Source organism: Chionomys nivalis, chromosome 2 (assembly GCF_950005125.1).
Source record: "Chionomys nivalis chromosome 2, mChiNiv1.1, whole genome shotgun sequence".
Taxonomy (NCBI): Eukaryota; Metazoa; Chordata; class Mammalia; order Rodentia; family Cricetidae; genus Chionomys; species Chionomys nivalis.
In genome coordinates, this window is record NC_080087.1 from 126449897 (window position 1) to 126473745 (window position 23849).

General features: G+C 39.5%; 1 protein-coding gene across 1 annotated transcript in view; it reads right to left on the reverse strand.

Moving 5' to 3' along the window:
• Window positions 1–23849, reverse strand: part of Spag16 (sperm associated antigen 16) — a 931645-nt gene that overhangs the window by 843625 nt on the left and 64171 nt on the right. Inside the window, exons 8-10 of the mRNA XM_057761301.1 lie at window positions 15839–15909; window positions 5091–5131; window positions 2898–3007 (exon numbers count right to left, since the gene is read on the reverse strand). Of these exons, the coding sequence (XP_057617284.1) occupies window positions 2898–3007; window positions 5091–5131; window positions 15839–15909 (222 nt within the window). The remainder of the gene's footprint in view (window positions 1–2897; window positions 3008–5090; window positions 5132–15838; window positions 15910–23849) is intronic.

Genomic DNA, 23849 nt, shown 5'->3' on the forward strand with positions numbered 1-23849 from the left:
CTAAATGTGTCTTTACTTCCATAACAGAGTCCATGGTGCCAACTAAGTAAATAAAACAAATGCACTGTGATGTCATATAATAGTACATACATGCAAATTTGGGTGCTGACTGAGAAGCCAAGGACAGTGGCACTGGGTTTGATCCTACTGCATGTAATGACTTTGTGGAAGCCTAACCTGTTTGGATGCTCACCTTCCTAGACCTGGATGGAGCGGGGAGGACCTTGGACTTCACACAGGGCAGGGAACTCTGACTGCTCTTTGGACTGGAAAGGGAGGGGGAGGGGAAGTGGGGGGATGGGGAAGGGAAATGGGAGGAGGGGAAGAGGTGGAAATTTTAATAATAATAATAATAAAGAAATTTCCAGGAATCCACAAGGATGACCTCAGTTAGACCCTAAGCAATAATGGAGAAGGTACCTAAACTAGCCTTCCCCTATAATCAGATTGATAACTACCTTAATTGTCATCATAGAAACATCAGCAAGTGATGGAAACAGATGCAGAGATACACAGCTAGCTCTGGGCTGAACTCCCAGAATTCATTCAAAGAGAGTAAAGAGCGATAATATGAGAAAGGGCATCAATACCACGATGGGGATACCCACAGATACAGTTGATCTGAGCTAGTGGAAGCTCACTGACTCCAGACTCACAGTGGGGGAACCTACATAGGCCCAAACAAGGCCCTCTGGTTGAGGGTGAAAGTTGTATGACTAGGGCAGTCTGTGAGGCTACTGGCAGTGGGCCAAGGATTTTTCCCTAGTGCTTGAACTGGCTTTTTGGAGCCAATTCTCTTTGGAGAGATACCTTGCTGAGCCAAGATATATGGAGGAGGGCCTTGGTCCTGCCTCAAAATGATGTGTTAGACTTTGTTGATTTCCCATGGGAAGCCTTACCCTCTCTGAGGAGTGAATGGGAGTAGGGTGTGTGGAAGGTGGGAGGATCAGGAGGAAAGAGGGAGAGGGAACTGGGATTGGTATGTAAAATGAGAAAAATGAGAAAAGACTGTTTTAAAAATAAATAAAAAACAAAACAAAAAATCTCTTTAAATAAATAAATAAATATTAATAAAAATGATTGGTCAAAAAAGAAAGAAGATGCAGGTTTACTCTATACAGTTCAGGCTCTTTGAGGTCTCGACTGTTTTTTATCATGTTGTAGGCACTTTATTATGTGTGCTAATACATCACAAAGAAAAATATACTCTGCATTGGTACATAATTCATATGCTCTGTGTTTACAAAGCTCTCTGTCATGTAGCATGTCAACTCTGTATTACAAATGTAAGGACTTACAAGAGTTCACAAATGGCTCACCCAATTGTCACTAAGCATGGAACACCATCGAAGAGAGTTTATGTGTATATCACTGGATGAGAACATCTTAAGTGATGAGGACTTCCATGATCAAAAGTTGGGACTGCACTGAATCTACCTTACATGAACAGTAATGACCTAGGAACAGGACACTAACCTAAAGATCATCAAAGGTCACTGTTTCAAGGTTTAACGTACCCTGAAAATGTTTATACTCTAATATTTTATACAATACCTGATTCCAATGCAAACCCCAAAGGAGAAAAATGTAATTGGTATTATGAATGTACATGCTATTGGTTGAATTTATAAAAAATTGATTTTCTAGTAGACCACCACTAAAAGCTATTCTAATAGAAAATATTCTCAATTAAAAATAAGTGTCAGGACTAGACATATAACTTAGTATTTAGGAGAACATGTGAGGGCCAAAGCTAGGATTCCAGTACCCACATAACTACACAGAGTCCTCCACAAATGATGGCAACTCAGGAGCCAAGGCATCTGATTTATTCTTTTGGTCTAGCCCATGCACAGCCAGGTGTACCCATGCACACTGCATACACACATACATACATACATACATACATAATACAAATAATCTTTAAAAATTAAATAAAAAGTAAATGCAGAAGTTATAGTACTCTCTAGTAACAAACATTTTATAAGCACAACTATTACCAAATTCATGATTGTACAGAATTTTTATAACAAGAAATTATATTCCTGTGACAGCTCATGTTAACTGTCAACTTTATGGGATCTGGAGTTTCCTAAGAAGCACACATATAGCTCAGCCTCTGCCCATGCCCATAAGAGATGGTCATCATTAGAGCAACTGTAATGGAAAGACATACCCTTGATGTGGGCAGCACACTGCGTGGAAGAAAGTTTGGAAGTACATGAAAGGGAAAAGAGCCAAGGAAACATCATTGTTCACTATTTTCTAACTGCGGATCCAATTCCATCAACTGCCTTGAATACCTGTTAGCATGACTCCTTTACTCTGTGGCTATTAAGAATCTCTTTATCCCTTTAATTTTCCTTTATCACGGTAACCAAATACATAACTAAAACAACCCCACCATATTTTACATTCTTTCTTTTTCATGTTTTTATTTCTTTGACTATACACGTCTATAAAAGATTTTAATCACTGTTTTGATTGCAAAAGAAATGTACTGACTATGCAGATAAATTTTTAAATAGTGCATAATTCTATTCTATGTGTTTTGTTTTGTTTTTTAAGGAAGATGAGGGAAATCAGGTTAGCCCACAGGGAAAGAAGGAGCCTTCCTTTTCGGACAGAGGTAACTACATGGAAACTTGAGCAGGTTTGCTGGCTCCTGGGACTGCAATGAGTGGCTATGCAGAGACTCTCTGAGCTTCCCTGACCATTAGTAAGCATGTGTCCAAGCCGCAGATACGGTTTACCCAAGTTCTAGTTTCCCTGCAAAAGAGCTTGTCGTAAATAAACTCTGCAGTCCTTTTGCACACGCAAACTTGACACTGTATGGACTGTATTCCTGTGAGGATCAGGATGTGAAACACCAGCTAGGAGTATGGGTAAATGCATACCTTTTTACCATTCTTCATCTTTGTTTTATGCCCATTTTCTTCCCTGGCTTCACGAAGGCATTTCTGAGTAGGGCCTTCGGACTTGTTTTCTTTCTCACAAGTGTGACCAACTGCAAAACAAAAGGAAACATTTACCTGTAAAAGATAGGATTGTGACAAACATGTAGAGACCAAGATTTTTATACATTCATTATAAAACTAATTATCTATAAGGTACGATTTGGGGGCTCATGAGATACATCAGTTTTTACCTACACCTGCCAACAAGTCTGTTGACCTGAGGTTGATCTCCAGGCCCACATGGTGAGAGGGCTGAACTAATTCCCACAAGTTTTCCTCTGACCTCCACACTTGTGTGGTGGCACACACTTGCATGTACACACACATACAACATATACACACAAAATAAATGGTTTATTTATTTACTTTATGTGTATGAGTGTTTTGTGTGTATGTATGTGTGTATATATATGCATGCTTGGTGCCCAGAGTACAACGGAGGCATGAGAACCCCTGCATCCAAAATTAGAGATGTTTGCAGTCAAGCCCAGGTCTTCTGTAAGAACCAAAAGTACTCTTAACCATGTAGTCATCTTCCCAGTGCCCTTCTACTTCGTGCGTGTGTGTGTGTGTACGTGTATGTGTACGTGCATGTGTGTGTGTGTGTGTGTGTGTACGCGTGTGTGCATGTGCATGCTGTTGGAGGGTTTGTCTCACTGTGTAGCCTTGGCTGTTCTATAACTTACTAGGTAAATCAGGCTGGCCTTGAACTCAAAGACTGACCTGCTTCTGCCTCCTAAGTGCTAGGATTAAAGGTGAGCACCCCCCTCCGAACACATGCAAAACGAGGACTGGGAAGCAAGATACCACAGAGACTTAGGATAGAACCAAACACGAATGGCAAAGCAAAAAGGAAGAAAAAGCCAATGAGATAATCCCTAATGCCATTCCTCTATATACACAGATTGTTGCCTAGCACAAATCATCAGAGAGGCTTCACCCAGTAACTGATAAAAATGTGCAGAAACTCTAACATTAGGTGTACACAGCTCGGGGATCCTGCAGAAGAGGAGGCAGAAAGATTGTAGGAGCCAGTGGTGTCAAGGGCACAACAAGAAAACTCACAGAACCGACTAATCTTGACTCATGAGGCTCATAGAGACTGAACCAATAGCCAGGGCACCTTCATGGGTCTGTGTGGCGGCGCAAATGAATGCAGACAGATTATATAGATATATACAGTTTTAATAAGGAAATAGACTTACAGGACCACAGGTTCCCGCGGAGAACAGGAAAAGCGGAGCAAAAGAAAAAAGGGCTGCTGGGATCACGCCCCGGCAGATTTGTCCGTAAACATTAGCCCTAGGCGAACACGCCCCCAATGGGTGGGGCTATATCCCTACAGGTCTGACCTAGGCCCTCCATGTATATGTAACAGTTTTGTAATGCAGTCTTTGTGTGAGACTCCTGACAGTGAGAGCAGGGGATGTCTCTGACCCTGGTGCCTGTTTGGGGACCATTTCTCCTATTGGCTTGCCTCATCAAGTCTTAATGAAAAGGAAAGTGCCTAGTCTCACTGCAACTTGATATACCTTGTCGAGCTGCTATCCATGGGGGGACCTGTATCTGAAGAGAAAGAGTGGAGGAAGAGTAGATGGAAGGGGAGGGGAAAAGGGAGGTGTGGGGGAACTTGGAAGAGGGGAGAAAGGAGAAACTTTAGTTGGGTTGTAAAAGCAAACATAAAAATATAAATCAAAAAAAGGTGTACATCCCCATGCCCAGTCACATTATTTTTTTTCAAAATATGATTAAAATCCAAATATCCCAATATCCTATTGCTATATGAATTTTAAAGGTATTTAACTAATAATATAACAATCTAAAATACTTTAAGTTGTATTTCAAAATGCAGTTCCAAAAATGCAAGGAGGCGTTACCTAGGAAGATCAATAAAATCAGAGTGTGAACCAGCTACAGAGCACGGAAACAGTCTCCAACCATGACATATTCAGGTTCCTCCGCCATGAGACTTGGTGTGCTTATACACAAAGTTGGACAAGGCCAAAGGACAAATGACAATGAACATTTTAAATAAATGGTAGATGTTTGAAAGATTACACATTTTTTAATCTACACCTCTCGATGTTAAGTATAGATAGCAGTGAGCATAAGACCACATGGCAATACTTGCACCTCTGTCTCCCAGATCTCCTGAGACAGAAGCAATCTCATGGAATCATGAGAAAGGGAGAGACTTGTGTGTTCATAGCTTTCTAGTCACACACATATAGGTACATATGACTTGTACTCTAATTGATTTAAAAGAACTAATGGTGAATTCACTAACACATTAATAGACAGGTCAATAATGTGAGTTATAGCATTAGATTTATGGTAGAGAGAAAAATTATAAAGACAAAAGTATCTGGATGATGTCAATGTCTAGGCTTTCTATAGATGGGGGGGAGGAGACAGACAGAGAGAGAGAGAGAGAGAGAGAGAGAGAGAGAGAGAATCTTCCCTCTGTGCAGAAATCAATACAAAGTAGATCAAAAACCTTAAAGACATGAAACTCTGAAACTGATAAAAGAAAAAAGAATCTGTTCAGTTCAGTGCAGAATTCTCAACAGAAGAAATGCAAATGGCCAAAAGACACTTAAGGTCATGCTCAACCTCCTTAGCAATAAGGGAAATGCAAATTAAAACAACTCTGAGATACCATCTTATACCTGTCAGAATGGCTATAATCAAAAACACCAAGGATAGCCTTTGCTGGAGAGGATGTGGAGTAAGGGGCACACTCATTCATTGCTGGTGGGAATGCAAACTTGTGCAACCACTTTGGAAATCAGTGTGGCGGTTTCTCAGGAAATTTGGGATCAACCTACCCCAAGATCCAGTAATACCACTCTTGGGAATATACTCAAGAGACGCCCTATCATATGACAAAAGTATCTGTTCAACTATGTTCATAGCAGCATTGTTTATAATAGCCAGAACCTGGAAACAACATAGATGCCCTTCAATGGAGGAATGGATGAAGAAAGTGTGGAATATATACATATTAGAGTACTACTTAGCGGTAAAAAACAATGACTTCTCGAATTTTGCATGCAAATGGATGGAAATAGAAAACACTATCCTGAGTGAGGTATCCCAGACCCAAAAAGAGGAACATGGGATGTACTCACTCACAATTGCTTTCTAGCCATAAATAAAGGACATTGAGCCTATAATTCGTGATCCTAGAGAAGCTAAATAAGAAAATGAACCCAAAGAAAAATGTATAGTCATCTGCCTGGATAGGGGAAGTAGACAAGATTGCCGGGCAAAAACTGGGAACTTGCGGGTGAGGTGGCATGGGGCTAAGGGGAAATGGGGTGAGAAACGTGAGAAGGGGAGGATGGGAGGAGCTTGGGGGAATGGGATGTTTGGGATATAGGAAGGGTGGATACAGGAGCAGTGAAGTATTTATCCTAACTAAGGGAGCCATCTTAGGGTTGGCAAGAGACTTGACTCTAGAGGGGCTTGCAGGTGTCCAGGGAGATGTCCCCAGCTGGTACCTTGGGCAACTGAGGAGAGGGAACCTGAGATGACCCTATCCTATACTGATGAATATCTTGCATATCACCTTAGAACCTTCATCTGGCGATGGATCGAGATAGAGACAGAGACTCAATTTGGAGCAACAGTGTGAGCTCTTAAGGTCCAAATGAGGAGCAGAAGGAGGGAGAACATGAGCAAGGAAGTCAGGACCACGAGGGGTGCACCCACCCACTGTGACAGTGGAACTGATCTATTGGGAGCCCACCAAGGCCAGCAGGACTTGGACTGAATAAGCATGGGTTGAAACTGGACTCTGTGAACATGGCGGACAATGAAGGCTGATGAGAAGCCAAGGACAATGGCACTAGGTTTAGATGCTAATACATGAACTGGCTTTGTGGGAGCTTAGCCTGTTTGGATGCTCACCTTCCTGGACCTAGATAGAAGTGGGAGGACCTTGGTCTTCCTGCAGGGCAGGGAATTTGGACTGCTCTTCAGTATCGAGAGGGAGGGGGAATGGAGTGGGGGGAGGAGAAGAGGAGTGGAGATAGGGGGAGAGGAGTGGGGGGAGAGGGCAATATGTGGGAGGAGGGGGAGGGAAATGGGAAACGGGGAGCAGGTGGAAATTTTAATTAAAAAAAGAATAAAAAAAATATTAAAAAAAGAATCCTTAAGGACATAAATAAAGCCTCTCTTAGAATCCATAAAAGCGTCCCAATATCCCAGGAATTATAACAAGAACTGAAAGTTGATAAGTTAACCTTTGGGTAGAGGATAAAGATACTAGACATATAAGTCTGGCAACCTGAAATTGATCCTTAGAATCTACATGTATGGAAAAATTGTCATCTGGCTTTTGTTTTTTAAGACATGGTCTCACTGTGAAACTCTGGCTGTCCTGGAACTCACTCTGTAGACCAGGCTGACCTTGAACTCACTGAGATCTGCTTATTTCTGCCTCTGGAATGCTGGTATTAAAGGTATATGCCACCATACCCAGCATGTCACCTGTTCTAAGTATAACAACACACAACCACACATACATTCATGCATGCACGAATGCACAGACATTGATTAGTTTATTTTTATAAAGAATTGTCAAATGGAATTGCATAAAACCAAAAAGCATATACACAATACAGACCATTTGGGTTTGCCTTCAAACAAATGACCAAAGATACAATGAACAGAGCAGGAGACATATCTGTCATATAACTAATACTCAGAATATAAAAAAGAAGTTCAAAAATTAAAAACAAAAGGATTTCATACAAATGTCCAATGAATATATAAAAAATTCTCCAACTCCTGAGCCACCAGTGAAATGCAAGTCAAAACTACATTGAGATTCTGTCTTATCATAGTCAAAATTGCTATATGGAAAAACATTAACAAATATAGATGATGGCAGAGGGAAAGGAAGTTTTATATATTGCTGGTGGGTATACAAATTATTCCAGCCAGTGTAGAACTCAGTGTGAAGGTTCTTCAAAATCATAAAATAGAACTGTGAAATTACATAACCACACCTGTGTCAAAGAATTGAAGTCTGCACACTATAGAGATACCTACACATCCATACTGATCGCAGCACAGCCCAGTCAGGGATTCAACCTAGGCATCTCACAATAAGTAAACAGGTAAGAAAAGTAATATATATTCATATACACAATGGATAGAACTTGGATTATCATAGTTAGCTAAATAAGCCAGACTCAGAAAGGCAAATATACCACACCTTCCTTCCTTAAGTTGTGTGTGTTCAAGGAGTAGGGAGAACATAGATTGAAGTGAAATGACAGCCCAAGAGGAATACTGGGGAAAGCGACGGGGACTAATAGAAAAGCTAAAGCAGAAAGAACGGTCAGAGGGTCAGAGCTTGCAGGGTCAGAGAGTGTGGTATGGTCCAAATACATGTTATTTTTGCATTAAAATATCTTTATGAACGTTGTCATTATGTACATTAAATACAAGCTAAGTTTTGCTTGTTTTCTTGTTTGTGAGTTGTTAGTTTCTGCTAAGTTTCTTGCTGTGAAGTGCATGCCGACATAGAACTTGCAATCCTCCTCTGCCTCTGCATGTCTGGATGACGCGTATGCACCACCCTATCTTATAGAATCTGGAGACTATCGGAGTGAGGAAGTACAAGCAACTGGCACATCATTTCTTTCCTAGCCTCAATTTCCTAACCTGGACCAGTTCTTGAGAAAAGACAAATATTATAAACAACCTCACAATTACACAGAAGAGACTATCACCAAGCACTAGACTTGAGTACCTAGAATTCCAGTTGTCCTTCAGTGATGCTGCAAATTAGGGCACTAAAAAACCTTGGAAGCCTGAGATTCAGGGACACACTGGGAAGAGCAATAGCGATAGACAATAGTGAAAGACTGAGACAAGGGCAGTGTTTCCCTCCAGACCCTTTTACTGTATGTACTTCTCAAAGACCAGAGCATTCAGAATAAGGACAGTTTTGAAAGATAATAATCATCTTCTACCTCTGACTAATCTTTTACGGCATAACTGCTACTGTCACAAAAGTATTACACAGGTTATTTCATGCAGTTATGTCAATGATCTTGTGAAGGCCACTAGCTTTTGCTGTTTTTAATATATGAGAAAAAGAAAGGTCCAGTACTATCCACAGGGGAGAAGGCAGAAGGCAGGGAAGGAAAATACTCAGCTCTCCAAGAGGTGTTTGCAGAATCTGAGTAGATTTCATGCAGCACTAAGATAATATGCAACATCACTTTCTAAAGAAAACTAAAGGGCTAGAACCTAGCAAGCAAAGGTGAATGATACATACGAAAGTAATTGATTACTTCATTTTATTATTCAGTAAGCAAAACTAAATTACAAAAGTATATACTCTAGAAAATATTAGAGTAGTCAATATTTTCTGAATAAACATTACAGAATATATATTAAACTACAAGGAAATAATGGTTCTCATTTCTTAGTATAGTAAGATAAACATAATTTCTACTCCCTATCATGTAATAATGACTGAGAGGCTCAGGCAATATTGTCTTTGCAGGGTTCACGGACAATTGCATATAATGTCAATTAATGTTCAGCAGTATCCAGCAAAGTTCATGTCCCCATGGCCACATCTCTAGGCTTATCTTCTGATGGTTTTAGTAACAACCTCTATAGATCTGGCTGATAACTTGCAGTTTCAAAATCTGTATGACTATAAATGATTTCTGGATAAGATTTTTAGAACAGCAAGTAGGCAAGCTATACAATTTACAGGAATTTGATTTGTTGTGCCTTTCCATGCTGAAGTTCAGCAACTATCCTTCATGTATACACATGTTCAACCAATGATAACTGAATATGCTCAGGTCCCTGGACAGATTGCTGAGTACTTCCATCTAACACAAACTTCTTAACACCTACCATTACGAGTCTCTGATCCCCTATAGAGCAAACAGAACTGTGAAAGAATTAAATAACTGAAAAATGCTAGTGAAGCAATTACTCATAATTTAATCCAGAGGGATGATTAGAAAATATTTAAGATAGGAGGATATGTGCAAGAAAAAAATGAGGAGGTCAATCATACATGTAACTAAAAATGAAAAACACAGAATTCATGAAAAACTATTTGAAAGGTAATAATAATTTTTTTAAATTAGGCCACATCATCTGCATACCATCACAAGACTGGGCATCTCATGATACTAAACTATACTATAATTATAATTTACTTATGGTTTTATAAATAAAGCTTGCCTAAAGATCAGAAGGGCAAAGTTAGAGGTCAGGCAGTGGTGGGACATACCCAGGATTTTGGAAACAGAGGCAGATGAACCTCTGCGAGTTCAAGGTTTCCCTGGGCTACACAAGATCAATGCAGGAAGAAATCCAAGTGGTGGTGCCTCAAGCCTTTAATCCCAGTAATAGGGACTCATACGTCTTTAATCCCTTTACTAGCAGGAATATAAAATGGGAGGAAAGAGAGGCTCTGTCTGCTTATGCGGTTTAGTCTTCTTAGTCTGTGGTCACCCAATCTTGGTAGAGATAAGACTTCTCTAGTGACTAAACTGTTTTGCTTTTCTGGTTTTCGAGTTGAACCCCAATATTTGTCTCTGAGTTTTTATTATTTGCACTACAAATGGTGCCCAACGAGGGGCAAGAATTTCCACATGAAACCTAATAAAGTTTTAAAAGAAAAGTATTCTAAGCACACAAGAAGAGTCAAGCACAGATTCTTGGTAACGATCATTAATCCAGTAGGCTTTGTTTGCTGGTGGCAAACAGAGGTGCGGCTCCTTTAAGAAAGGCTTCCTTGTATCCTGCTAATTACTGAATTTGTTTATGAGCTGTAGAAGTTTCCTGGTAGAATTCTGGGGGTCACTAATGCATCCTATCGTATTATCAGCAAAAAGTGGGAGTTTGACTTCTTTTCTGATTTGTATTTCCTTGATCTCCTTTTATTGTCTTACAGTTCTAGCTAAAACTTAAAGTATAAAAATCAGTAGCCTTTCCTTATACAGATGATAAGCAGGCTGAGAAAGAAATCAGAGAAACATTACCCTTCACAATAGCCACAAATAACATATCGTGGCATAATGCTAATCACACAAGTTAAAAACCTTTAAAGAACTTTAAATCTATGAAGAAAGAAATTGAAGACACCAGAAAATACGGAAAATCTCCCATGCTCTTGTGTAGGTAGAATTAACATAGTAAAAACAGCAATCTTACCAAAAGCAATCTACAGTTTCAATGCAATGCCCATCAAATTCCAAGCAAAATTCTTCACAGACCTCAAAAGAATAATGGCCAATTTCATATGGAAAAAAATAAAAATGCAGAGTAACCAAAACAATCTTGTATAATAAAGGAACTTCTAGATGCATCACAAACCTGACTTCAAACTCTACTATAGAGCTACAGTACTGAAAACAGCCTGATATTGGAATAAAAACAGAAAAAAAGGACCATTTAATTAAAGACCTGGATATCAATCCACACATCTATGAACACCTACTTTTGACAAAGAAGTCACAATTGTACAATGGAGGAAAAGCATCTTCAACAAATGGGTCTGGCATAACTGAATGTCTACATGTAGAGAAATGGAAATCAATCCATATCTATTTATCACTATGCTCAAAACTCAAGTCCAAATGCATCAAAGAGTGCAACATAAATCCAGTCATACTGAACCACATAGAAGAGAAAGTGGAAAGTACACTTGAACGCATTGGTACAGGAGATCGCTTCTTAAATATAACCCCAGTAGCACAGACACTGAAAGAAACAATTAATAAATAGGACCTCCTGAAACTGAGAAGCTTCTGTAAAGCAAAGGACATGGTCAACAAGACAAAATAGCAGTCTACAGAACGGGAAAAGATCTTCAACAACCCCTGATCTCCAAAATATAGAAAATCCTCAAGAAGCTTGATATCAAAAGAACAAATAATCCAATGAAAAATGGGGTACAGACCTAAAAAGAGAATTCCCAACAAAAAATCTCAAATAGCTGAAAGACACTTAAGAAAATGCTCAACAACCTTAGCCATCAAAAAATTGCAAATCAAAAAAACTCTAAGATTCTATCTTACACCTGTCTGAATGGCCAAGATCAAAAATACTGTTGACAGTTTCTGCTGGAGAGGATATAGGGTATGGAGAACACTCTTCCATTGCTGGTAAGAGTGCAAACTTGTACAAACTTGGAAATCAGTATGGAGATTTCTCAGAAAATTAAGAAACATTCTACCTCAAGACCCAACATTACCACTCTTAGGTATATGCCCAAAAAATGCTCAATCAAACCACAAGAACATGTGTTCAACTATGTTCATATCAGCATCATCCATAATAGCAAGAACCTGGAAACAACCTAGAGCCCCTCAACCGAAGAATGAAAAAAGAAAATATGGTACATCTACACAATGGAGTACTACGTAGCGTAAAAAATAATGGCAACTTGAAATTCACATTCAAATGGGTGGATCTAGGAAAAAAACTTATTGAGTGAGGTAACCAAGACACAGAATGACAAATAAAATATGTATTCACTTATAAGTGGCTACATATGTATATGTTTTAGACATAAAACAAAGAAAAACCAGAGTACAGTCTACAACTCCAGAGAACCTAGACAACAAAGAGGACCCTAAGAGAGACATACATAGATCTACATAGCAAGGAGAAAAAGACAAAATCTCCTGAGTAAATTGGGAGTGTGGGAATAACAAGAGCTAGCAAAAGGGAAGAGGGAAGGAGGGGAGGAGAGGAAGGGAGTGGAGAAAGATGTATAGATCAATAGAAACAAGCAAAAAAGAAAAAGAAAAAAGAAAGGTCTCCTGACTCAGCATTAGCAGCAAACACCTCACAGATATGTTAAGAGACCCTGATACCATACAATTAAATGGTATTTATGAACAGCCAGCAGCAGACTTCTAGGTGGTGGCATGGACCTAGACACTCCACAAAGTTGTGGCAATAAATGTGGCTCCTGCCAGTACCTCCGCCATGAAGTTAGACTCTTGGAAAACTAAGAAATGGGGTGGAGCTAGTCTCCAAAGCTGCAGCTTTAATCTTAGGCAAACTGCTTAGCAGATTTAAGACTGGTGCTCAGAAAAAGAGATACACAGGAAAGACAGATGCAGATGAAATAAAAAGCTCTAAACAGTTTACAGTGTGTTTAAAAATATGTGTAGCCTTGGGAGAGAAAAGAAAAAGAATAGAGAAAGCCCTTTATAAAATAAATAGAGTAGCTGGGTGTGGTGCAGTCCTTTAATCCCAGCACTTGGGTGGCATAGGAAGGCAGATCTCTATGAGTTCAAGGCCATCCTGGTCTATAGAGTGAGTTACAGGACAGCCAAAGATGCACAGAAAAACCCGATATCAAAAAACAAAAAATAAAAATAAAAATAGAAATAAAAGAAATAGAGTAAAAAAGCCACATAAAGATGGAAAATACACAGAGAATTTGAATACTGTACATTATTGTATTGTCTTTGAATTGTTTGACTGCTGAAGAAGGGGCAACTACTGCTAAAAGACACTAGATTATAAATGTTGCTGGATTAACCCAAAGTATGTATTTTGAAAATGCATTGACTTCAAAATTTACCAAACATATCGATGTGTAGTTATTAAAATTCTTAATTTCTTATCATATATGGATGAGCCCTCATTGCATGGTTTAAAAATAAGGCTGGGACGATGTCCGAGGTCACAAGAGTAGGTGAGTGGACCTTGAGCCTCACCAGTTGCAGAACTCGAGAGAGAAGACCTCGGACTTTGCCTGGGCAGCACAATACAGCTGACCCTGTTAACAAGGGCACAGATGATCTGGTTCTGTGAAAATGTGTGAGAGATCTGACCCCATTTCTCATCTGCCATATGGTAGAGTGGGCTAAAGAGATGCCCTCCTCCATCCTGCACCCCTTGTCACCTGTGGCAGGTTGGAGAAGGGACCATGGGGCACAAGAATGGATGAGCTGACCCTGCACCTTAACAAATGTGATTCGCAGGAAAGCAGATCCTTGCCTGGGCAAAACAGTAGACCTGGCGCTGGTGGCATGGGTGCAGGTGAGCCAGTCCTGAGGGTGTGAGAGCAAGAAAGCTAGCCCTACTCCTTGCTGCGTGCTGCAATGGGTGAGCTAGCCAGGGCAATGCTGAGAGCTTGCCGTGGTGGTGTCGATGAGGAAAAACTGGGGTGTTGCACAACCCAGGTACCAGCCAGGCCCAAAACCTGGACTGAGTTGGCCCACCCCAACATCCACCTCAATGGCGAACTGCTGGAGCATGTGAAGGGGTCACATCGGTAGATGCAAAGCTACAGAATCTCAGTGACCTAAGGCAACAACAGGATATCCAAGAGGTGTCCCAGTGAGGGTCCAGTATAGAGAGTGTGGCAGAAACAGAAGCCTTGAACCAATGACTCACTGCAATGGACACTTTCAAGTAAAGACATGTAGACTAAAGGGTACACTATATGACGTTCTGTGTCACAGCTCCCACACTGAGATTTCTTTTTCTTTTGGTATGTGAGTAGTCCTTGAACCTATTCCCAAATGCTCGTTCAGCATTCTTTCATTTGTTAAATTCAAAACCTGAAGCATTTCAGGGTTGGTTTCATTTTTGTTGTTGTTATTGCTGTTTTGTTGTTGTTGTTTATTTTGGTTTAATTTGGTTTGGGTTTTTGAGACAAGGTTTCTCTGTATAGCCCTGGCTGTCCTGGAAACTGTTCTGTAAATTAGACTGACCTCGAACTCAGAGATCCACCTGCCTCTGCCTACTGAGTACTGGGATTAAAGGCGTGCACCACTACGGCCTCGCCATTTGTTATTTCTTATCTTGACTGTAAGTCACATATTTATATATATTCAAATGTTTACTTATGAACTTGACAGAAGATGACATGTTGTAGAGATTCTCAGCATTTGTCTTCATCGGAAGGGTGATGGCTTTTATTTAAGAGAGCAGTTTAAGTTTTGACTGATCAACTTGAAATTCAAGGCTTAATTTTATTGTGTTTTGGGTAAATTTATGTAAGGGCCTAAGTTTTTCAATGCACTAACTTGGTAAGAATCCAGCTCCAAACTCATTCTACTATAAACCCTACATGAATTTTGTCCATGGTTTTCTAGGGCAAGAGTGGGATGCTGAAGGTTAATGTGCGATTAAAAACACACATAAATCATGTTCACCAGGCACAGTTATCCTGCAATAGCTCCTATCGGGCTGGACCTGGAGATTTCTAGTCTCTTCTTAATCCTACAGAAATTTGCCTCTATTGCAAAACTCAAGCAGACCTCTGGTATACAAGAAGCCATGTCATCAACTAAGTACTCATATTAAACTCCCTCATAGAAGAAGCCACTGTTCACTGCAGTTCTTCTCTATGACATTTTCTACAGATTTAAATTGTTTTAGCAGCTCTGAACTATGGTATTCCCCTTTTCATTTCAGTAGGGCTGCCATGTTCTAGCTTCCCATTTCCATGTGGTTTGGTTTGGAAGTTTTCTGAGACTTGATACTATAGTTGACTATGGAGCTGTCTATATTTTTTCTTTCTTATTTTATCTTCTTAAACTTGTACTGTATAGTTGCTAATGCCTAAACTTTGTTGCTTTATTTACCCTTTAGTTCTAATGGCATCTGTGGGAGGAAGGCTAGTTATGCGCCAGGATATTTCATCATTCTCAGACCAGAAGTCTTTCTATAGTACCTAAAATATATTTTTGTTTAAAATAAGTCTCTATGGTGTCATATCTGGATTTCCTATTGATCTGTTTACTTACAAACTTGTTTCCATAACCTTTATTTTCTCTTAAACATATCTAGAAAGTTGTCCATAGATAAAACTGAAATATCACCAGGTCAGGACAAAGAAATTAGACATTCATAACATTATGTTTTTACCTTTGATTACAGGAACCTGAATATGTCTGATGTCTATGTTCTTCAGTGTTGCTTGAAGCCCAGAAATCTAAAAGCAAATAATGCAAACATGTGCACTGAGATATAATACATTATACTGTAAGTGCATTATATAGTAAATGAATTTAAAATGTTAAGTAAAATGTAATGTTTAATAGATGATTGCAAAATATCAAAAATATTAATCTCTCTCAAATCCATGTTTTTAAGTCATAAAACATCAAACATGAACTTTATCTGAAAGATGGCATTATTTTAGTTAAAAGCCAATTACACAGTCAACTATTAATCATCCACTACAAAAAGCATCTGAAGTGTGCATCTTACAGAATAATTTCTAAAGGACGCTCTTTAGATATTTTGACAGCTGTTCAGCTCTACTTTGAGAGAGGATTTTTCTCAGCTGAAATTTCTTCAAAATTTGTCTTTTTAATCTATAACCTATTCAATTTATTCTTTTATTTATAAACTACAGAATATATATTAGTCAGAAACCAAAATGTGAACAACTATTGTATGCCCATAACAATTATTTATTACAAGGGTAATCTGTTTTATCAATCGTTTCTTATAATTACAGACATCTGCTGGTTTAGCTTTACCCACACACTCCAAATTTAAAATTCAATCTTTAAAGTCATCTCATTCTTTACTGTACATAATTATCCAAACATAAAATACCTCCTGTTTAATTACATACAAATGTACACATTTCTCAACTATTACTAGATACCAATATATTTACTTTCAAAAGTAGCAGATAAACTCTAATCAGCTGATGGGCACTAATGGAATGCTAGGGTAAAATAAATGGCAGATCAGTGTCCTCAGAAGGTAAATGGATTATAAACTCATCAGAACACCATACGCATCACAGATTAGTGGTTGATCAGTGTTGAGAATTGCAGTGTGCCCCACACTCAGGCTCACGTTCTCTACAAACGATGGTTTAATGTTAATACATTACCATGAAGTAAAGTCTGTTTCCTTGGTTCTCATTTATGCCCCCAGAGTCCATGCAGAATATCACCTTGCACTCAGTCACTGTGTCCCTCAGCCTCCTCTGGACTTAAACCTTTCTGAAATTCTCCTTTATTGTAATGCCTTTGACTGCTTGGAAAGTAGTGGTTGGAAAGAACCCTGCAGAACTTGCTTTTCCTGTAGTTAAACTATAATTAGGGATTTCAGGAGGGCTCCAACAGAGGAGAAATGTCATAATTTCTCTGTATTATGTGTGCTACACGTAACACACATACCTCAAAGGTACTTGCTGTCAACAAGACTTAAGTTGATGATCTTAACCTTGGTACAGAGAAGAGGCAGTTTGCCAGATTTCTTCACTGCAGTGACATGGGGTGTTCCTTTTTCTGTGTATCTACAGTGCCTTTGGAAGCGAGTCTTTAAGTACATCCAACACTTAACTACTGATTTGTCAAGTTCCATCTCCCTGAGAGAATAATAGTCCACTTAGCTATTTGGTATTCTTCTATTTGCAAATTTGTCTATTGTGCACGCGCGTGTGTGCACGCACACCCCCCCACACACACACACAAACACCTTTATTCATTGGATCATTTCTATAATTTAAGACAACAGACATTTACTTCTACTTTAAATTATACAAAGCCCACATTTTTTATCTTGTTGGTCAAACTGTTACAGGCTACACAACTGGGAATTATTTCTGGAAACACTCTGTCTTATTTAGGCTTCTGTTGCTGTGGTAAACACCATAATAAAAAATAGCCTAGACAGTAAAAAGCAGCTTTCGTTTACCATGGAGGGAACTCAGGATTGGAACTTAAAGCAGGACTCTAAAAACAGGAACTGCAGAAGAGGCCATAGAAGAACATTGCTACTGGCTTGCTCCTAATATCTTGTCAAGTTTGCTTTCTTGCCAGGACCACCAGCCCAGAGCGGGGAACAATACACAACAAACTGGACCCTCCCACATCAATCATGAATCAAGAAACTGCCCCCAGAGACTTTCCTAAAAGTCAGTGTTATAGAGACGTTTTCTCAGTTGGGGTTTCCTCTTCTCTAAGGCTCTAGTTTGTGTTAAGTTGTTAATTTGAACAGAGTATTGGAATGAGAAATGTGGCTCAGTTTTTGGATACTTGGCTACTAGGAGCTTTTAAACCTTATAACTAGTGAAGGGATCATCTGGACTTCAATGGAAATGGGCAGATCCACAATCACCGTATGGCTGCCTACAGAACACATCGCTTCTCTTGAACGGGCTCTACTTTGTGCCTACAGCTTCCCCTCAGTATGGCCCTATTCTCTAACATCTCAATAATCTCAACTGAAAATTATTTGTTAAGGACAGGAATGTGGTTGGACTGGAAGCTATAGACAAGGTGACAGCTAGGATAGCATCCATAATCATTAAAGAGAAATTTCCTTTGTCGGATGCCTTAGTCCATTAATTTTTAATTAAATCTCTTTCCCATTCATGAAATACAAGGAGAACTCAGCCAGATTCTTTTCGAGAATCTAATATTACTTGTTCAGATTCCTTGCTCTCTGAAACCACATGAGCTGAGCCTCTATGTTTTGCATTTTTTTTCATTGTGTTTAACAGCTACTGGAATGGTGGATTAGGCTCTACTTTTGGCACGCTAGACACTTTCTGGCCCAAAGTCCCAAACTCTTCTTCATTCTTCCCAGAAGCCAACCCCACAGCCTCTGGGAACCACATGGGCCAGGTGTATCCCAGTGATCACCCTACTCTTCAGTACCAGTTATCTGCATTGATGCTTTCCATGTGCCTTTGACATCTGCCTGAAAAGCAACTGGGGATGCAGGTTTCACCTCACAGTCCCTCGTGGGAGAGAGATGTGAGGAGCAATGGGCTCCAGCGAAACTGGTACTCAGATTGCTATCTTCATTTTATTTGGTCCTGAACTTGAAGCCACAGCACCGTTATTCTATTTTCAGTTAAACCTTTCTGGAAGTACCTTCAGAGACCTGCCCAGAGGTGTATTTCCATGGCAATTGTAAATTCCATCAAGCTGAAAATGGCAATTAACCAATCACTTTTTAATCAATTACAGTGTGGATTTTAGGAATTATGGAATTTTTTAGAAAAATAAATATCTTTCATTAAAATTGTGAAAATTATTTCCATAAACTTGCAAAGCTAACAATTAGAATTGTAAGGTTTTAAGTTTTATATAAACTTAAATGTTAATGTTTCTTATGTACCAAAGGAATTTAAAAGCATGTGTTTACTAGATTTTTATATAGTAAATGTACACTTTCACTCCTTAAGATATAAATATAAAGGCATAAAATTTTTCAAATTCTGATAGCTACACTTATCCACATTGATAGGGGAAATCTCAAAGGCTTCACCCCAAGATGAAGAGCTAGACAGGCAATTAACGTAAGTGTTACAGCTCTGAAAGGAAAGGTTTCTCGACTTGTCAGAAGCGGGGGTCTCGTGGAGGATGATCTTCCCTCAAGATGTGGCAATCCTGCTGCTCTGCAAGAGAGAGCCATTACAGCTGAGCTCTGCTCCATCCCCCTAAGAGAGCTTCCCAGAAAAGTTAGGTATCCATTTCTGCTCAGCTCTGGCCTTTCCTCTGCTTCCCTCTGCTAAGCGGGAAACCCCTGCAGAAATGTAGCGATGGGCTCCAGTGAAACTCTGCTTCCCTAATGGAGCATCCTAGCAGGGGTACCGGTTGCTCCTTTTTCTGCTCTGCTCCCCTAAGGGAACTTCCCAGCAGAGATTCTACTCTGCACCAGTGAAAGATCTGCACCCAAAACTCTTTCAAGAGAGTCATTTGGGAAGAAGAAATTCAGGGGAGTGGCTGTGTTTGCCAGGTTGGAAAAAAAACAGCTAAAAGCTGAACATGCAGAAGGGCTTATTTAGAACTTCTTTGGGACAGAGCTTTTCCAAGGAGAATTTTAAGGAGAGTATTGGTCAGATTTAATACCCTTAAGCTTGGACAAGCTCAGACTGGCCAGTTTTTCTGTTCAGTGATTCATTGGCTTCATGTTCAGTTGATCGGGGGCAGAATTGGCTCTGGTTTCAGGGTCAGGGTAGATTTCTTTATTAGGCTCTGGTTCCAGGGACAGGGTAGGTTTCTTTTGTTGACGTTTTTACCCTAGAGTTAGCAGCTCCTGAAAGAGCGGAAATCGTTTGCTTCTTGAGATGAGCCACTTGATAGGTCTTCTTATCACAAGTGTCTGCCCTAAATAATACACATATGAGTAACACTAAATGGAATCATAGGTTGCATTTATAAATGCAATTATTTTGTGTATGAATGCAACAATAATAACGTAGAAGAAGATTGAATTTGAGATGAAGTTCTGGAAACAGGAGAATCTGGATCAGGAAGGAGGAAGGTGGGAAATGGTATTAATACAGTACTCATGAGTGAAATTCTCGAGGAATTTTAATTCTACAAATTCTAAATTCTGACACTTCACAATGCAACTATTATCTATTCTACAAACTACTCTTACTAAAACAAAGTAAGTTAACAAAATACTCATTAACATAAGGACTTAAGGAAGTCATGATCAGGGTTTCCACAGTAAACAGGAGATTCCTTTTGATGACCTTAACTCACATCTTTAGGGTGCGAGTTAAAAGGGAATTCTCAGAGCATACCCAATTCCACTCTTATGTTTAAAAATAAGCATTAATATGATCTATCTTCTGTGATGAATCATAGGTAAAATTTTCATATACTTAAATGAATTTTTCTTTTACAAATATTTTGATTAAATTAAAACTGTGGCTTCATGACACTAACAGTTTTAGGTCAGTAGATTAATCAATAGTCAGACAGTCAGTGCATACCTGATAAATAAGCTCTTAAAAGAAAAAGTTTGTTGGCAACAGATTAGTCTTTATATTAAAGCTAACCAAAGAGGCTCAGTCCTGAAGTCACAGGCATGGCTTGCTTCCCAAGAGAACATTTACGATTTAAACCATAGTCTTTTCCCTAATTCTGAGATCAGGATAATTGGCTCAGGGTCTATAACAGTGTGATATCTGACAGTCATTTTGCCACTTAGTAACTTGGTTTCCACAAATTATAAATTATCTACTTCTTAGTATATGGACAATAGATACTGTAAGTGAGCGTGAGTGTTACAGGTCTGGAGATGCAAAGACATCCTGACTTATTAGGAAGCCAGACTATACCTGGGGAGGCAATTGGACAGCTCTGAAGGCTGAGGCTGCAATAGGACAGCTCAGCGCTGGAGGGAAAGGTGTCCTCACTTCTCAAGAAGCCAGGTTATCTGAAGATGGTATGTGGTGGGCATGGTCTCCCTGCAGGATACAGAAATCCTGTTTCTCTCCTAGAGAGAGCCATTACAGATGAGCTCTCCTATCTTCCTGTGAGGAATGTCCTAGCAGGGATGTTCATTCTTCTGGGGCCCCAGTTGTTACTTCTGCTACACTCTGCTAAAGAAGAAGCCCCTGAAGGAATGCAGCAATCTCCTCCAGCTCTGGTGAAAAGGTGTTACTTTTTCTTCTCAGCCTTGCTCAGCATCCTCCTTGTCATTCCCAAGGGAATGTCTCAGCAAGGCTCCTCTGTTCTTCTGTTCTGCTCAGCCTTGCTCAGTCCCCTTAAAGGAATATCTTAGCAAGGTTTTTCTGTTTGGTACCCTAAGAGACATCTCAGAAAGGTTCTTCTATTCTGTTCTGGTGAATGGAGGTCTTCACCCAAAAATCTTTTAAGAAAGATCTATTTGGGAAGGAGGAGTCCAGGATAGTGACTGCCCCTGCCAGCGTGAAAAAGGACAGCTGAACCCAAAACAGGCAGAGGGGCTTATATAGCCTTTCTTAGTGGTACAGTTTTCCTAGGGGGAAGGTTTTCTGCTCTGAAATTATTTAGTTTTCCTGCTCAGCGATTGGCTAGTTTAGTTGCTCAGGGGCAGAGATGGATCTGATTTCAGGGCCAAATTGTGTTTTTTTCACTGGTGCTTTTTAGCCTTTTGGCTCTAATTTTAGGGCCAGGGTGTATTTCTTTCACTGGCTCTGATTCTAGAGACAAAGTGTGTGTTTTTGGCACTGTTTTCAGAGTCCTGGTTTGTCTCTTTGGTTCTGGGTTCAGGGATAAAATATTTCTTTCACTGGCTGTGGGTTTAGAGTCAGGGTGCTCAGGGATTGGTTTGTTTCTTGCACAGGGGTTGGTTGGTTTTATATTTCTGTTGGTCAAGGGTAGAATTGGCTCTGGTTTCAGGGCCAAAATGTGTTTTCATTACTGGCCTTTTTTAGCTTTCTGACTCTAATTTCAGGGCTAACGCATTTTTCCTTCACTGGCTCTGGTTCTAGGGCCTAAGTGTGTTTCTTTGGCTCTGGTTTCAGAGTCAGGGTGTTATTCTTTGGTTCTGAGTTTAGGGATAAAGTGTTTCTTTCACTGGTTCAGGTTTCAGGGCCAGGGTATGTTTCTTTAACTAGCTCTGGTTTCAGGGCCAGAGTGGATTTCTTTGACTGATCCTTTTAACTTACAGATACACAACTTTTCCTAAGCCTATTTACTGGCATTATTATATAAACTTTATTATTATTGCTTAATCAATCATTTGACCCATTTTATGTTTAAATAAACTATTTTGTGTGTGAGTCATCATGTATAATACAGAGCTTAACAGAAAAATGTTGGATTTCATATCATATTTGCACTGATATCTGTAAACCAATCCTGAAAAACGATCAGGTACCCAGGATCAACTTCATTCTTAGTGAATCTATTTAAATATGACATTTTCATACGAAATGAGCCTACAACTTTGAACAGCCAATGTACCTGAGAGAATAAACCTATTTCTAAAACATAACTGTTGTGATATGTGCGGTAGGGCTGCGTCCCCGGCACCCAGCCGCCCGCATGGCTAGCTTATGCCCGGAAATAATTACACGGAAACTGTATTCTTTTAAACACTGCCTGGCCCATTAGTTCCAGCCTCTTATTGGCTAGCTCTTACATATTGATCTAACCCATTTCTAATATTCTGTGTAGCCCCACGAGCTGGCTTACCAGGGAGGATCTTAACCTGCGTCTGTCTGGAGTGGGAGAATCATGGCGACTCCTGACTCGGCTTCTTTCTCCCAGCATTCTGTCTGTTTACTCCACCCACCTAAGGGCTGGCCTATAAATGGGCTAAGGCAGTTTTCTTTATTAGTTAACCAATGAAAGCAACAGATAAAATACAAGAACCACCTCCATCATTTCCCCTTTTTCTGTTTAAACAAAAAAGAAAGGCTTTCACTTTAACATAGTAAGATTATATATAGCAAAACAGTTATCAAGCAAGAATTAAAGTTACAATATTTATATCTATTTTATCTTTTATCATAACTAAGGAAAACTATAACTATAACTAACCATTCTTCAACTCCATCAAAGACTCCAGAAGGATATAATATTACCTAAGCAAACAAGAGATCCAAAACTCTAGAAATGACAGAGACATCTCGCTACCTGGATAGTCACCCAAAGTTCTTTTGTACCGTTGGGGCATCCATCTTCGGCCTACAGGCCCATAGGATCCAGCAGACACATTTTCATGAAGCAGGAAATTCCAAAGACAGTTCAGTCACTTTTTGCTGTGTCCTGCAGAATGTCTCGCAGACTCTTTTATGAGTCAGGAACCCCGAAAAATCATCTCACCTTTAGGCAAGTTCAGCAGTCCTCGATCTGCGGGTTCTTTGTGTCCAGTTTATGCATCAGTCCAGGCAAGAGCAGTTTCTTGCCCAAATGGCTATCAAACTCCTTAAGGAGCCTCTTCGGTGCCCATCTTCCTCTTTAAGTAGATTGGTGCTGCCAGGAGCAGACGTGTCTCATTATCATGAAAAGCCCTAAGTTATTAAAACATTAAATGCCATATTCTGCAGTCTTTGAAAGATATGAAGAATGCCTATCTAGCTGAAATATATGTATGCACATCTAGAAAATCTAACTAACATGACTAAAAGCTTGACAATTATCGATGATTATCCATTAACAACCTATATACATT